Here is a 14,920-nt window from a genome sequence, read left to right as displayed (position 1 = left end):
ACCCATGCCCTGTTTTCCTGGCATTGCCACCGAAAGGCTGAAATCAGATGCCAAGGAAATAGCAACTCAACGCTGCAGCAGTCTGGTGGTATCCGTTCCAAAATCAAGACAGAGGGCCACAGCTGTGGATCGCTGGGGCTGAGGATGGGTAAGTACCAATCGTTGTTTAAATATTAACAAATTACACCCCCCACAGTAACTGGACAACTCCTTTAACGATCTGTCCACAGCAATTCTAGAGGAAGCAACAAATACTGTACAGAATAGCAACAGGAATAACATTTCTTATTTGCAGACTGAAGCTGCAGTTTCGGCTCGATGCAGAGATCCAATTATATTTTACAGATAATGACAAACAATGTTAAACCTTGAGAATTAGGACTATAAAGACTTCTCAATAAATCAGTCCATGGTTTACAAGATATTTTTGGAATCGGAGGAGATGAAGGAACATAAATTTATTGACGGAGATCTGCTTTATGCAATATGTTAAACAAAGACACACTGAGCTCTCCTTGTGGTGGTGCTGGTCACGGCCAAGTCACAAGGAAAACCTTACATAAGATACATCCAGAAGATGAAACTAGCCAGTGAAGTATGCATCCAGCGTAGCTCCAATATAAAGGGAACCCATCATCACCTTACAGCACCATAAACCGGGTTTATTGCTCATTAGAGGTTTGCCAACATATTGTGGGTGGGAATCTCCATGCAAAAATGATCTCAACTTGCTCGAATACGAACTTCACACCAGACAACTTTAGATCAACCAGCAGCTATTTTTTTAGGCAAGCTGAAAAGAAATGACTAGTGAGCCATCGCTCACCACTCTGTTGGTGGCAGTGTTTGAATGGAACGACTATCATTTGCACTTAAGGCCCATTTAGACAACTATTATCGCTCAAAAGCAATCTTTTGAGGAATAATCGTTGTGTGCATTTACACAGCAAGCTGATCGCTCAAAATTAGCTCGAACGGCAGTTTGAGTGACAGTTTTGAGCGTTCACTTTACATAAGCTCTTAAGTAGCTAATTAGCTACTTAAGAGCTTATTAGTGTGTAAATGAAGGCTCCCGCTATATACAGAAGACAGCGGCAGCACTGTCTATTGTATGCAGCTGCTGTGTTCTTAGAGTGCTCCGAGCCGGGAATGTAGAAAACAGCTGGAGAGCTGTCTTCTGTATATAGCCTCTTTGTTCTCAGAGCTGTCCGCTGGGAAGTGCCAGCAGGATAGCAGCTGAAAGAATGTCATCAGTGGCATTGATAAGGCTCGTCGCTAATTTCTAGCTTTGAGGGTGCATTCATACGAACGTATATCGGCTCGGTTTTCACGCCGAGCCGATATACGTTGTCCTCGGGTGCAGGGGGGGGGGGGGGGGGGGGAAGGATGGAAGAGCCAGAAGCAGGAACTGAGGCTCCCGCCCCCTCTCTGCCTTCTCTCCGCCCCTCTGCACTATTTGCAATGAGAGGAGGCGGGACGGGGTGGGGCTAAAGTCCAGGAATTAACCCCGCCCCCGTCCCGCCTCTCCCCATTGCAAATAGTGCAGAGGGGCGGAGAGGAGGCAGAGAGGGGGCGTGAGCGAAGTTCCTGGCCCTGGCTCTTCCATCCTCCCCCCCCTGCACACGAGGACAACGTATATCGGCTCGGCGTGAAAACCGAGCCGATATACGTTCGTGTGAATGCACCCTGAGCGGTAATCGTTGTGTCTGAATGGGCCTTAACTCTTTTGAGCAATTATTCAGACAATAGTCATTCCATTTAAAGCCACGCTAAGCCTAACGAATTAGCTTAACCCTTTGCAATCCAATTTTGGATTCAGGGTTTCCTAGGGGGCTTTGCTTTTCTGCCATTATACAATGGCACCATCTGCTGGCTAGAGGCAGTACTGCAGTATGGGACATGCTGGAGAGGCCCCCTGACAACAGAGCGGCCAGTAATCTACAGTAAGAATACCCTGCTGGACATTTTCCGACATCGGAGCTGTACAGCCTTCAATCAGAATGTCTTTTCAGGTCAGACCGTGGATTGGAAAGGGTTAATACTTTATTAATCTTAAAAGCGACAGTTTAATGACCATTTCAGCTCTGCTCCTAATGTGCGACCTTTATGGTTCAGTTTGAATTTACTTAACAGGATAGATTAGGAATTTTAGAGTAAAATTGTGTGTTCTCCCCCACAATTCCAGTTCCATGTCAAAAGATAAATCTCTCCATTCAAGTCTATAGGAAATCTGCTTTTGCCTTGGAAACAAAAGCGGTAATGTACAGAAGTCAGGCATACGGAGTCCAAAGTGTGTGCCTTTGTGTGACTCAATGGTTCTATTTGAATATTACACTCAGCTATTCTAATGGAGCCCTGTGATAGGAAGGCTGAACTCAAAAACTGCGTGAAGCCAGTGTTACAATGTTATACATATGGATTATTAAAAGAAAGCCTCAGTTCTATAAGTTCACATGTAGAAGGCAGTGTGTGCCTGAGGATAGCAGTTAAGGTTCTAAATGAACACCATAAAATGCTCAAATGTGATTATCTTCAAAGCTCATGAATCACTAACACACTTCGAAAACCCAGAGGAATGTCTATAGCATAGAGCTGCCTACATCAGTCAACTCTAGTTCTCCATTTATCTCACTTTCTGAAGAAACAGGTATAGAAGAAATCCCTAGAACATAAGCTAAAAGCATTCTCCAAGACTAATTAGTAAAGGCAAACACAATGAGACTGCTGAGCAACGTCTTTGCACTCTTCCTTATAATAAAGCTGGTAGAATACCTACTAGGTCTTTATATAACGAACATTTTCCCCAAACTCTGCACCAATCTTGGGCCACCTATTCCAGCCCTACTTGTCTATAGATGATATATATCCATTTCTTAATGTGTTGCAGTTATATGACATGACAATTGATGGTATGTTAACACTTTTAGAGCAAAAGGACTATTATAAAAGCTCTGCTGAACAAGTCAATGTCTGTCTGTGAGCAAGCTTATTAAATGTACCCAATATCAGCTAGCAGAACTAGAATACAGCGATGACATCTAGTAGGGTCTAAGGGCTTATTCACACAAGTGTCTAACATTGTACAAAGATCCATATATAAAATACTACAGGAGGACATTTTCCTTTATTTTGCTACCAACCCTTCAAAATCCAGTCCCTCTATTCAGCAGTGACTTAGGCCTCCTTCCCACGAACGGATTTCCGCCGCGTAATTCGCGGCGAAAATCCGCTGCGTTGCCCGCAGCTATTAGGTTCTATTGAACCTAATAGCACAATGCTCACGATGCGTAATTCCACCGCGGAATTACGCACCGCGATTTCTCCCGTCCTCACCCGCAGCATGCTCTATTTTCTGCGGGTGAGGACGGGCTGTACGCACTGACGGCTTCCATTGCAGTCAATGGAAGCCGTCCGTTCACGCTATCTCCCGCTGCAACCAGCGGGAGATAGCGTGAAAAAACGCTTTCCCGCCCACCGCCGCGCGTCATATGACGCCATATGACGCGGCCGGCCGCGTCACGTGACACGGCCGGCCGTGCACGTGACACGGCTGGTGACGCGGCGGCGGTGGGCGGTGACGGGCGGTGACGTGGCGGCGGTGGGCGGGGAAGCGATTTCACGCTATCTCCCGCAGGTAAGTATAGGGGCTCTGGGGGGCGCCGTGACGGGCTTCGCAGCGGAATATTACGCGGCGGAGCCCGTCACGCTCGTGGGAAGGAGGCCTAAAATTGTATATGCCTGCCTACTGTTTAATATACAGTATTGCCAATTCAATTTACTAATTCCATTTATTAATCAAGAACGTTCATATCCTAAATCACAAGTGTAAAATGTTGGCAAATGATGAGCGGAACAGTTGAAGACAATGTTGGAAAGCATCATTAATATTATCATCTGCTCTAGGAATTGCAGAATTGTAAGTATACCCATATACTATACATTATATTCTCTCTGTGCATGTTTATGGGTAGTTGGAGAAGTTAAAAGGATTGTCCAACTTCTAGCTGTTGCGCTACTGAAGTGAAAAGGACTCAGCCTACAGTACCAACCTGGGCCACTGAGCAATGCATGGAGCTGTCTGCTTCCTGCAGCACAACCCCTCGTATCTATGCACATGGGTTGAAATAATAAAAGAGGCAATACTCAATTGTCTTGTCCTTCCAGTAAGTAGCGCAATTGCTCCCACATCTCCTCTCGTTTGTATTTACAGCCGAAGTCAGGTGACTGCTGCAGCCAGAGGCCACAGTGTCACCATTTCGAAGTCCAGGTATTAAAAGCGCCCAGGATGTGAGCGCTGATGCCAGGAGAATGGACGGCGAAGTTGCAGCCTCTGAATGGCTGCAGCAGTCAACTGACTTCTGCTGTAAACACAGACCAGAGGAGCTATGGGAGCAATCACGCTGCTTACTGGGAGAAGACAGGTGAGTATTGCTTCTTTTATTTTAAGCCATGGCTAGCACTTTAGAAAGTTTTTTTTTTATAGTGGGACAACCCCTTTAAGTATCTGGTGGCATCTCCTTCACATGGGCATACGTCTGGGCATACGTCTGTGCATCTTCATTTTACAACATTACATGTGTCAGGATAGTTTTACAATAAAAACACATCATGCTTGGCTTCCAAGGAGACAGCTTTAATATGTATCAAACAGGTTCTATTTTCAATTGTTGCATAACCCAAGGCCAGAGGACACACGCAACTTGTTTCCTTGGCAAGTTCAAGGTGTATTTCAGGAATACAGAAATAGCATTTTAAGCATACCTGCCACTTCAGAATAACCAGTCATGTGTACGCGAGTAGCAGCACTGCTGCCATTATTTGTTTTTTTATACCAGTTTTCCCCTCTGCAGACCTCTTTTTTAATTCTCAGTTTTTCCCTGAGCTGATATATGTAGACTATCTGCTATGAAGTCTCCCAATGCCTGGAGAATTCTAAGGTGATTTGAAAGCTAGCTATGACATCTCTTTTTATTAGGATACATTTAACAGCTATCTACAAGATTACTTTGTTTCTCTTACTGAGAAAAATCACATTTTGTCTCCCATATACTACACAGAGGAGATACTACTGTACCGTTTGCGTAGAACATCCTGAGGAGAAGTACTATGGAGGACACTATATAGATGTAATGAGCAGAAAAGCTGTGGGTCCAGCATGGAGGCAAGATAGAAAACTTACTAAGATGCAGTTGCTCCTCCCTCCTCTCTCCATAGACTTCAATAGGCAGAAAATCTCGATTTACTGATTTTAGCAGTAAACAGAGTGAAAATCAATGCAGGAGACTGGGGGAGAAGAAGTGGCATCAGCTAGAGGACACCAATGTAAGGAAGTTATCTGCATCAACTTTGCAGTACTACATTTTCTAATGAAGGATACTCAGCACTCCAAAATTAATTGACTGATGCACAACAGAAAATATTGAAATCCCTTTAACATCTGGAAGTGGTAATAGGCACTCTAATATTTCTGAAGCAATTAAAGTTTATTTTATAATCCGAAAATCCACGCTTTAGTGAAATAAATACATTTTCAGATGGTTTGGTCCTCCCAGACCTTAATCTCCAATATCACTACATTAGCAGTAGAGGAACACTTGTCGCATGATAGAGAGAATAAAAAAATATAAAATACACATACACAGTCTAAAAGTATCAGAAGACGACCTCGGTAGTGTATAATGATCAACTTATATTGATATGACAAGGCTATATATATTATTACCCAATAGGTGCAAAGTAAAAGGGGTTTTCCGGTTGCAAGCTATTGATGGCCTATCATCAGGATAAGTCAGCAATAGTAGTTTGGTGGGGTTCTGTTGCCTGGGACCTCCACAAATCAGCTGTTTTCCAGGCCAGCGTGTTTGTGCTGCAGGAAGCAGACAGCTTCGTTCTCACTTCAGTGGCCAGGATTGGTATTACAAGTTCCCATACAGTAAGAACAGAGCTGCCTGCTTCCTGCAGAATGTAGTTCTATACATGAGTGCTAACAGCTGATCAGCAGGGGTCCCAGGCAATGGACCCCAGCCAATCTACTATTGATGACCTATTCTGGAAGATAGGCCATCAATTGTTTGCAACCAGAAAACACCATTAAATGTGTCATAAAATTGGTAAAGCCATATAAAATAAGGTAAAGCGAGTGCATAACTTCTAATGTTAGATAAGACTTTTGCAATGGCCATGTCACAATGTAAATGTGAGCGTTGACATGTTACTACTGTGTTTCCCCAAAAATAAGACAGTGTCATATTAATTTTTGTTCAAAAAGGTTTAACTTTTTTTTACATGTATAGCTGCCTGGACACTATTTAAATTGACTTTTAATTTAACTGTTAGTAGGGCTTAATTTTGGAGTAGGGCTTATATTTCAAGCATCCTCAAAAAGCCTGAAAAATCATTTTGCATCCTCAAAAATTCTGGAAAATCATGCTATGTCTTATTTTCAGGGAAACAGGGCATCTATTTTAGGTTTGTTCTATATCCCTTTGCATGAGAGAATGGTCAATATAAAATGGTTGCATATTTGCATACAAGCAGCAGCTAAACAGTGGATAAAAGTAAATACGATTTTATGGTACTGCGGGCAAATGGATGGAGGCCTTTCTTGTAGCATGCAGCATTTGTAAAATTAAGACTGCACATGTGAGAAGAAGTGCTGCAACCAAGTATCGTCTTAAGGCCCATTTAAAACAACGATTATCGCTCAAAATTTGCTTAAAAACCGACTTCTGAGCGATAATCGCTGAGTCTAAACACGCGGCCATCGTGCAGTGTTCGCTCATTTCTAACTATAAATGAGTGATGAGCCTCATCAGCACCACCCACTGATATCTCAGCGGGCGGTGCGGATAGCATTCTTTCAGCTGGTATCCCAAAGGCAGTTCTCAGTGGGACATCAGCTAAAAGCGCCAAAAACAGCGCAGCTGTCTGCATATATAAAACAGCTGCTGTTCTCCGGGCTATGACGGCAGTATCCCGCTCTGCCTGCATAACTCTTAAGTAGCCAATTAGCTACTTAGAGCTATGCAAAGATGATCGCTCAAAACTGTTACTTAAACTGTTTGAGCGAATTCTGAGCGATCATCGCTGCATGTAAATGGGCCTTTACATCCATTTCATAAATAGCTGAACTTTCTGATTATATAATAAACTTTAATTCAATGTAAAATATTCAAGCACCGTTCACTCCATCCAAATACTACGGCTTGTATACAAACTAGAACAATTTTACCACAGACACATCTAGGGACCTTTAAAATGGGAGGGAATTACACCACAGCTGCAGAATTCCACACCAGAATCCGCATAGACGCTGGGCTCACACGGACGAATTCCAATCGCAGAATCCACGTGGACGATCCGCAGCAAAACAGGCATTGAAAAGCAGGTTACAAAAAAGAAAATGGTTTTCGCTCACGAGTGGAGAAAAAGAAAATCGCAGCATGCTCTATTTTGCCGCGGATGGCCAGAAATACCGCAAAAACACTAAGCAACGGTGCGGGAAATACAAAAAACAGTTTAAAAAAAGGAAAAGCAAAAAAAAACAAAAAACAATATTGCACATGACCAATGGCAAGCCTCCGCAGTCATAAGCAATACAAGAAAATCAGGCACGCAGGCTTGCCGGCCGGGCTCGCAGTCAGAATCCGCTGCTGGCCTCCCACATAATAATCCAGTCTGCTCTCTGTGAGCCCGATCTCAGACCTTTCTTACACACAAGTGTTTTTTTACAGCGTGTGGTGCGATTTTTGAACAGCCGCTAAAAACGCTGCACTAAGCATCCATTCATTTTATTGAGGCCTCTCAGACGAGCGTTTTAACGTGCGCCAAATTAAACACTGTATGTTCTATTTTTCAGTGTTGCAGCAAGTTTTTAACACAGTATAGTGTGATTGTTTTCAGTGAGAGAAACCAAGTAATCTTGTAGATATGATACCTTATAATGGCTGAACAAAAATACATGATGTTATAGCGAGCTTTCGAGTCTTCTATCGATCCTTCCTCAGGCTAAAATGGAACTGATTTCTGAAAACCAGTTCCATTTTAGCTTGAGGAAGGATCGATAAAAGATCTGAAAGCTTGCTGTAACATCATGTCTTTTTGTTCAGCCATTAAAAGGTATATCTACAAGATTGCTCTCAGTGAGAGAAACCAAGTAATCACACTTTGCTCTGCTGGGCTAACACCGTTCCAAATTTTTTTTTTCTGTTTTAGGTGTGTTACCCATGTGAAGAATATGTGCAGAATTTTCAGGCAACATATACCCAAGTGAGCGAATACTCAAGACATGAAAAGCCCAAATGAGTGCCTCTAAAAACGTGTGCACAGAATTGATACATGCCACGTATTAAGACTGGCTTCACATGAAATCAGCATAAATACCACTAGACACAAAGAAATAAGCATCTATAAGTGAAACTAATTCAAAGACACAAGTCCAACAGAACAAGCACCTGGCAATGCCATAAACGGGCACCTTGTATGGGTGAGCATGGTGCCTACGTGAGATCTCCATCTCTGTGAGCCTCCGTGTAACATTGATGGCACACACAGTCCAGTATGGGCTCAATGCTGTATTGGGAACCCATAAAACAGATACATAGTACGCCGTGAGCCCTAAAGCTGTGTGTAGCTCCAGTAGTTACTACACCACAGAAGACAATAAGCATTGCACAGTACCCACCCAAACTAATGAGCTGTCTAAGGGACCGACGAAACTTTCAGATCCCTGCAATCAGCGAGAATCTGGAAGAATGTAACCCAGTGTAAAGCATGCACACATATAATTCATTCGCCATTCAGTTTAAACATAGCTAAATCCACGGTGCCTCTCTATTTGATCCCTACTACATCAATGTTATCCATTTTCAAAGTCCCTGTCTTATGTACTGGGATGTCCTGCCTACAAGACAGACCAACCACACTGTTGATACACTGATGCAGTTTCATCTTTAACACATCTGTATTTTGGGTGTTCACCAATCTCCTGGTATTAAAAAGGACTAAGGCCTCGCTCATGTCGCTGTTGAGCCTCTATTACTATTTCCGTTGTTCTGCATCATCACAGAAGCAAAAAAAGGAAACTGCTGGCAGTACCAGATCCCTCATATACCGCACCCCATAACTAGAATGGGTTTATGTCCAAGTGTGTCCAGCATCTGGCAAAAGAAATGAGTGCTACATGCAATTCTATTCTTGATGGAATCTGATGGATGATGCAGATGTGAAGGAAAGGCTCATCTGTGACGGGATCCACTCCAATAGGCCTTGTTCACATTGATCTACAATTGTATTGTTCTGATCCACTGTAGCAGAAGAAGAATGAAAGTGACAGAGGAATCAGACTCCTCACCGACTAGAATGAAGTCTGTTGGGTTTCATTCATGGTGTTGGCAAATTCTGCCCAATTTACCTGAAAAATGCCGAGGATGTTCTATTAGGAAGATGAGAATGCTTACTAATTACAACCAGAAAGTGAACCCCTTCCCTTTCCTAGGGTATGTTCACACGTAGCAGAAAACCTGCACTATTTCCACGCCAAAAACCAATGCTGCGGTTTTGCAGCTGATTTCGCACTTTTAATAGCAGGGTGAAGTTTTGTGCAGATCCGCACCAATGGTGCAGATTTTGACACAGCTTTTGAAGAGGGAATGATAAGGCTGGGGTCACACGGGATGGAATTTCAGCACAATTCTCACGGAATGGCCGCACCGAAAAACCTTTAGCCGCGGGTTTTGGAGCGGTTTCGCCATTGACATTCCGTTGCGGCTTTCTCACCCTGTAGAGAGGCAGCTGCAGAAAGCAGAAAAGAATTTACGTGCTGAGGAATTGAATTCCACGCCGCATGTCAGTTTTCATGCGGCTTGGTGGCAGTGTGGGCACGAGATTTTTGCAAAATCTCATCCACTTTGCTGACTTATCCCAGGATTGGGTGCCGCGGGCGGGATTGCCGTGCGGACTTTCTGAACGGAAATTCCACTGCAATTCCGCCTCGTGTGAACCCAGCCTACGGATTCTCCACTGCAGAAAGTCCATTGCTACATGTGAACGTATCCATGATCGGTTTTATTTTCTGGTGGTATATTTTTTTCCCCCAGTTTGTCTTCTTCATGCCTACGGGGCAGCGATCTTGCCAGGGCGGCAGCTGCCAACATTTAAAGATCACAGACTATCAATAAGGGCAGTTTCAGTAGATTTGACTGCGCATGCATCTTTCCCGGGACATGCAGGCAAGTTTGATTGCTGCATTGATGATGTGAAGGATGTCTCAGTAACAGAGTGACGACATTAAGGTCAGTACATGGGCCTGCAGAGATGCCCCTGATCACCCACCAAACCTTAATTTTAAAGGTATGCTTCGCCCCTAACAAAATAACTTTATAGATGTGCATCACACTATTGTTGCATCTGTGTATGGGGTTTGACAGCTGTGGAACTGATGACAGGTTACCTTTAAAGATATGCTTTAAATCAGAATGCTTGGGCCATTCACACAATGGGCAGGAGATGACCCATTGGTTTCTATGGGAAAATGTTTAAGCATGTTCTGTGATGATCAATGCACAGGAAGAGGGAGGAGGTGAGCTGTGACTACCTATTGTGAATGCTGGATCCTGAGTTATCTGTATACAGGTGTTACCTTTTTATTGTCATCCTGCCTGTGATGATGAGATAAATGCTGAACAGTTTTCTCTACTGAACAGGAAGTGTCACACTTATTAGGTTTTGTGATCAGTGTGAAAACTGCAGGATTTCAGGATTTTTCTTAAGAGATTTTCCATGAAAACACTATTAATGACCTACCCTCAGGATAGGTCATCAATAGTTGATCAGCTGGGAACTGCAACTCATGACCCTGGCCGATCAGCAGACTGGGTGCCTGCTGTCAGTGCCATAATACAAAGGTGTTGGAGCATATGCTGCTGCTCCAACCCTGGTGCAGTGGCAGACACTTGTAACTGCAGGCATAGCTTCCATTCATTTTAATAGCATTATCATAGAAAACCCCTTTAAATATAGATCATAACACCATATATCCGAACATGTCTAATAAGAAAAAAAATCATACAACAGTGCTACTAACAACATAAAAAAAAGTCAGCATGGAAACATGGCAAAAAAAAAAAAAACTCCTATACTACCGTCATGTAATATATAAATTATATATAACATTTTGTAATACTGAAAATCATTACTTTAACTCTTCTCTCATTAAACAATGAAAAGACATGAACCTTATAGCCGAGGGAGCTACAGAATTGTCAAAAGGCTGCAAGGACAGAAAGAAACCAGCATTTTTTTTTACTAATTCCACTTCCTAATTTCTGGATACTGAGCACATTTTACCTGACAAATGGATATTCGATTCATTGTGTACCCTTGAAAGCAAATGCGTTGAGCATGAATGCTTACAAGTGCCACGGCCCGACAGCTAAGATTTATCTAGATTGCCAGCTGACAGCTCGCAATATCCATGCACAGAGACCATCTGCCAGGGGTTCTCATTGTCCTCACACTGAAAGACAAATGCCCCCTTTCCTTAAAGGATATAAGGATCCCCCAAAGAAAAGATAAAACTGCTCTATTCTACGCATTATAGAATGTCAGGCACCATGACATAGTACAAACTGAGGAAACACCGATAACAGAAGATAGAAAATAACAAGTGACTTATGTTTCAAAGTCTAAAACCAGCACAAAAGTATAAATTGCTGTAAAATGTATCTAATCCGGGTTATGTGCTATAATAATAGAGCATGAGGCGGTATAAGGGAAGTATTTAGGAGTCGCTCACAAGCTGAATATAGGCCTGGGTTTAGCAGAAAACTTAAAGGGACGACTAATTTCAGAAGAAATGCTGCTGCTGTCTGGAGGAGGATTCTCGCCTGGAACATGAACTGTGCTGGGGAGCAACTGTCCTCATTTCATTTCAGCTGTTTATGCCTGTGTATGACATTTGCACTAAGAGTGGGACAATAGCAGCAGCATGTGTGGCATCTGTCGCCTTTATAGAGGGCACATGTCTGATCCTTCCAAGCTGGTGTCAGAATGCCAACTTTTCACAGAAACCACTCCTACTTTATATATAGCCTATACACGGAGTAAGATCCCACACTCCACGGCTCTATTACATGAGTCCCTGGCATTGCCCAACATGCTACTCATCATATCACAATGGGCAAAGAGTTAAGAACATTCATTCATGATGTCTTTACACGAAACCGCTAATCTTCCTAATCCCCAGTGATACATAATCAAACATGAAATATGGGATATTATTACATGAAACCATAATAAATAAATAAATGTAGCAAGCGAGATCTTACTAGTAAATAGCAGGGCTATAAAAGCTGCACATTCCATGTAACATGGCAATGACCACCACTAACGTACACCCCATAGAAACAAATGGCTACATGGTTACACGGACCTGCAGCTACAGCCTACGGGAACAAATGCAAAGAATCCGGTTTACTGACGGAAATGCATTGTGAGAAACCGAACCCCAGAACAATGTTCCATCTGTCAGCCCCTATAATCAGTCTGTCACGCAGGCCTTCACTTTGTATGACCGGGCTTTAAACTTTCTGAGTCAGCCCAGTAGCCTGCACCATGTTTCTTAGGGCGGTTTCACAATTTTTGACGCCCTTTCTGTGCCAAAGCCAGAAGTGGATGCAGCAAGAATGAGGAGGGTGCCTTTACACGGGCGGAATGTGGCGGCCGCACATTGAACATTCTGCACACCTCCGTGGGGATTTCTGATGGGGAATTGAAAATTCTGCCAGCTATTCCCCATCAGAATCCCCATTAGGATCCCCAGCAACAGATTCAGCTGCACGCTGCGGCCACATTCCTGCCAGTGTGAGAGCGCCCCGAGCGGTCGTTCTCCTCAACGGCCTTTTGGAACCTCCACTGCTAGACAAGCTGCATCATTTCATCCCATAGACACCAGCCATTGAGAAATCAAACGGACCCCCATTATGGTCAATGAGGGGCCATTCGGCGGTGCTTGGTGCGGTCATAAGACAGAACTGTTCGGTCACGGGGTGCGGTTTTCCTGCTCCCCTGATGCTGATATGGACGGTCACGAAGCCACAGCGCATTTCCAAAAAATTTGCAAAAATCCCCCCAAGTGTGCGCTTCAGAACCAACCATGGCCACATTAGACTGGCACTCGAGCAGTATTAGTAAGTGACCCCCACTGAGCGCAGCCACAAAGGCCACGTCTGCTTATGGTCACGCAGTTCTGCTATTAATGCCGTGCGGTTTGTTTGTTTTTTTTGGGGGGGGTCCCTAATCCAAAAATTGGGCCGGTACAACAGAGGTGTATATATGCAGATGGAAGGGGGTCATCAGCTCCGCCACAAGAGCCATACTGGCTGGTTTGGGGACGTGGAGCCCCCATTCTCAGGTGTGCGGGCCACTTTATTCCATGTGACAGGTATGACTTGGGGGCACGTTATTTGGGAGATGGAGTGTGAGGGGCTACTAATACCTTCCCCTAGGCTAGAGCTGATGGAGGGCACCTGCAGCAAGTGTGGTGCCAGCATGTGGGAACTATTCCTCAGCAGGTGGGTGTATGAGGGGGCGCCCGGCTCTGCTACATCAGCCGGCGGGAAGAGGAGGTGTGCCGCCCGCTCTTATCTGCTGCACCAAGGTGAGTGGACAGATTCAAACCGGCCGGAGGCGACCTGTAACCCCGCGCTTCCCGCTCACCACCCAGCGCCGGCCGTTACGGATTGAATGTAAACCCAGCGAACACCTGACAGCCCCACCCCCCACAGGTACCGGCAGCCCCGCCTCCACAGGTACCGGCAGCCCGGCGCCCACCTGCAGCCCGGAGCCCACTGACAAGTGGCAGAGCCCCCCTGCTGCACCTTACATAAGCGCCACACCAAAGCCTCGGCACGGCTCTACCAGCAGACGGGCAGATGCCTCCACTAGTAGCTCATCCCCAGCGCGCCGCGATGCCCTCCTCACCTGGCAGGGTCTTGTGCGCCGTGTTCCCCATAGCAGAAGGTGCGGCAGCGGGAGGAGATCACGGAGACCTGTCCCGGGCAGTGATGGTCCATTTAACCCCTCGCTCCCGGTGTTAGCGCTCCTCTCTGCGCCGATCCCCTGATGTGGCGGCCGCTTCCCCCTCCGTGCAGCGCTACAGCCCGAAACGAGTGACTGCATCCAGAGCCGCCGCCGCTCTAACACAGGGGGCGGGGCCGGCACCGACGCCACGCCCACCGCAGCCTTGTCAGCTCAGTAATGAGGCGCAGCGGGGGGCAGTCAGCGGCGGAGAGCGCTGCTGCCCGGGTCTTCCTCCGGCGGCGCTCCTCTCAGTGCTGTCCTCCCTGGCCGGCAGCTGTGGAGAGGCACCACGGGGCAGATGTCTGATAGACGTTGTATCTCCTTCACGATGGGGCTGCGTTCACATCAGCGGGAATTTCGCGCGAGTTTCGTTCCTTGCGAACTAAAAATTGCTGCATGACCTATTTTCTCCTGTCCCTCGGAACGCATCACCCATCTCAGTGTGACAGTGCGACACTTTGCATGCCGCGTCACGCACACGCGAGTGCGATGTGTTGTTTCCCATTGCCGATTCTCCAACATGCGTGAAACAAGCGCCAGAGGATCGGAATTTCCCCTGCTTTCCCTCGGAATTGACATTGCGGACGGGCCGTGGATCGGGCGGCTTCCATTGACCTCTTAATTCAGTTGTGGACGCCTATATTTCCCTACGGAGGAATTGAACTGTGGATCATCCGCGTGGGTGGCGCACGTAGATTCCGCAATTCAAATCTGCTCGTGGACATTGGGTCTTAAGCTTCTCATGGGTGAGAAAATCGCTTGATATTTGTGCGCTGCGAGATGCACAAATATGAACCCCGGTCATATAGAATGTTTTCCCGCATTCCGATGTGATGCGCGA

At 45.3% G+C, this 14,920-nt stretch overlaps 1 protein-coding gene across 1 annotated transcript in view; it reads right to left on the bottom strand.

The window, feature by feature from the left end:
* NEURL1B (neuralized E3 ubiquitin protein ligase 1B) overlaps window positions 1–14,181 on the bottom strand; it is a 58,075-nt gene extending 43,894 nt beyond the window's left edge. Inside the window, exon 1 of the mRNA XM_066591283.1 lies at window positions 13,981–14,181. Within this exon, the coding sequence (XP_066447380.1) occupies window positions 13,981–14,011 (31 nt within the window). The 5' untranslated portion in view covers window positions 14,012–14,181. The remainder of the gene's footprint in view (window positions 1–13,980) is intronic.
* Between the last annotated feature and the right edge of the window lie 739 nt (window positions 14,182–14,920).

The sequence above is a fragment of the Eleutherodactylus coqui genome, chromosome 2 (genome assembly GCF_035609145.1).
Source record: "Eleutherodactylus coqui strain aEleCoq1 chromosome 2, aEleCoq1.hap1, whole genome shotgun sequence".
Classification (NCBI taxonomy): domain Eukaryota; kingdom Metazoa; phylum Chordata; class Amphibia; order Anura; family Eleutherodactylidae; genus Eleutherodactylus; species Eleutherodactylus coqui.
The sequence above is the reverse complement of the archived record's forward strand: the minus strand, read 5'-3'. Positions and strand labels throughout refer to the sequence as shown.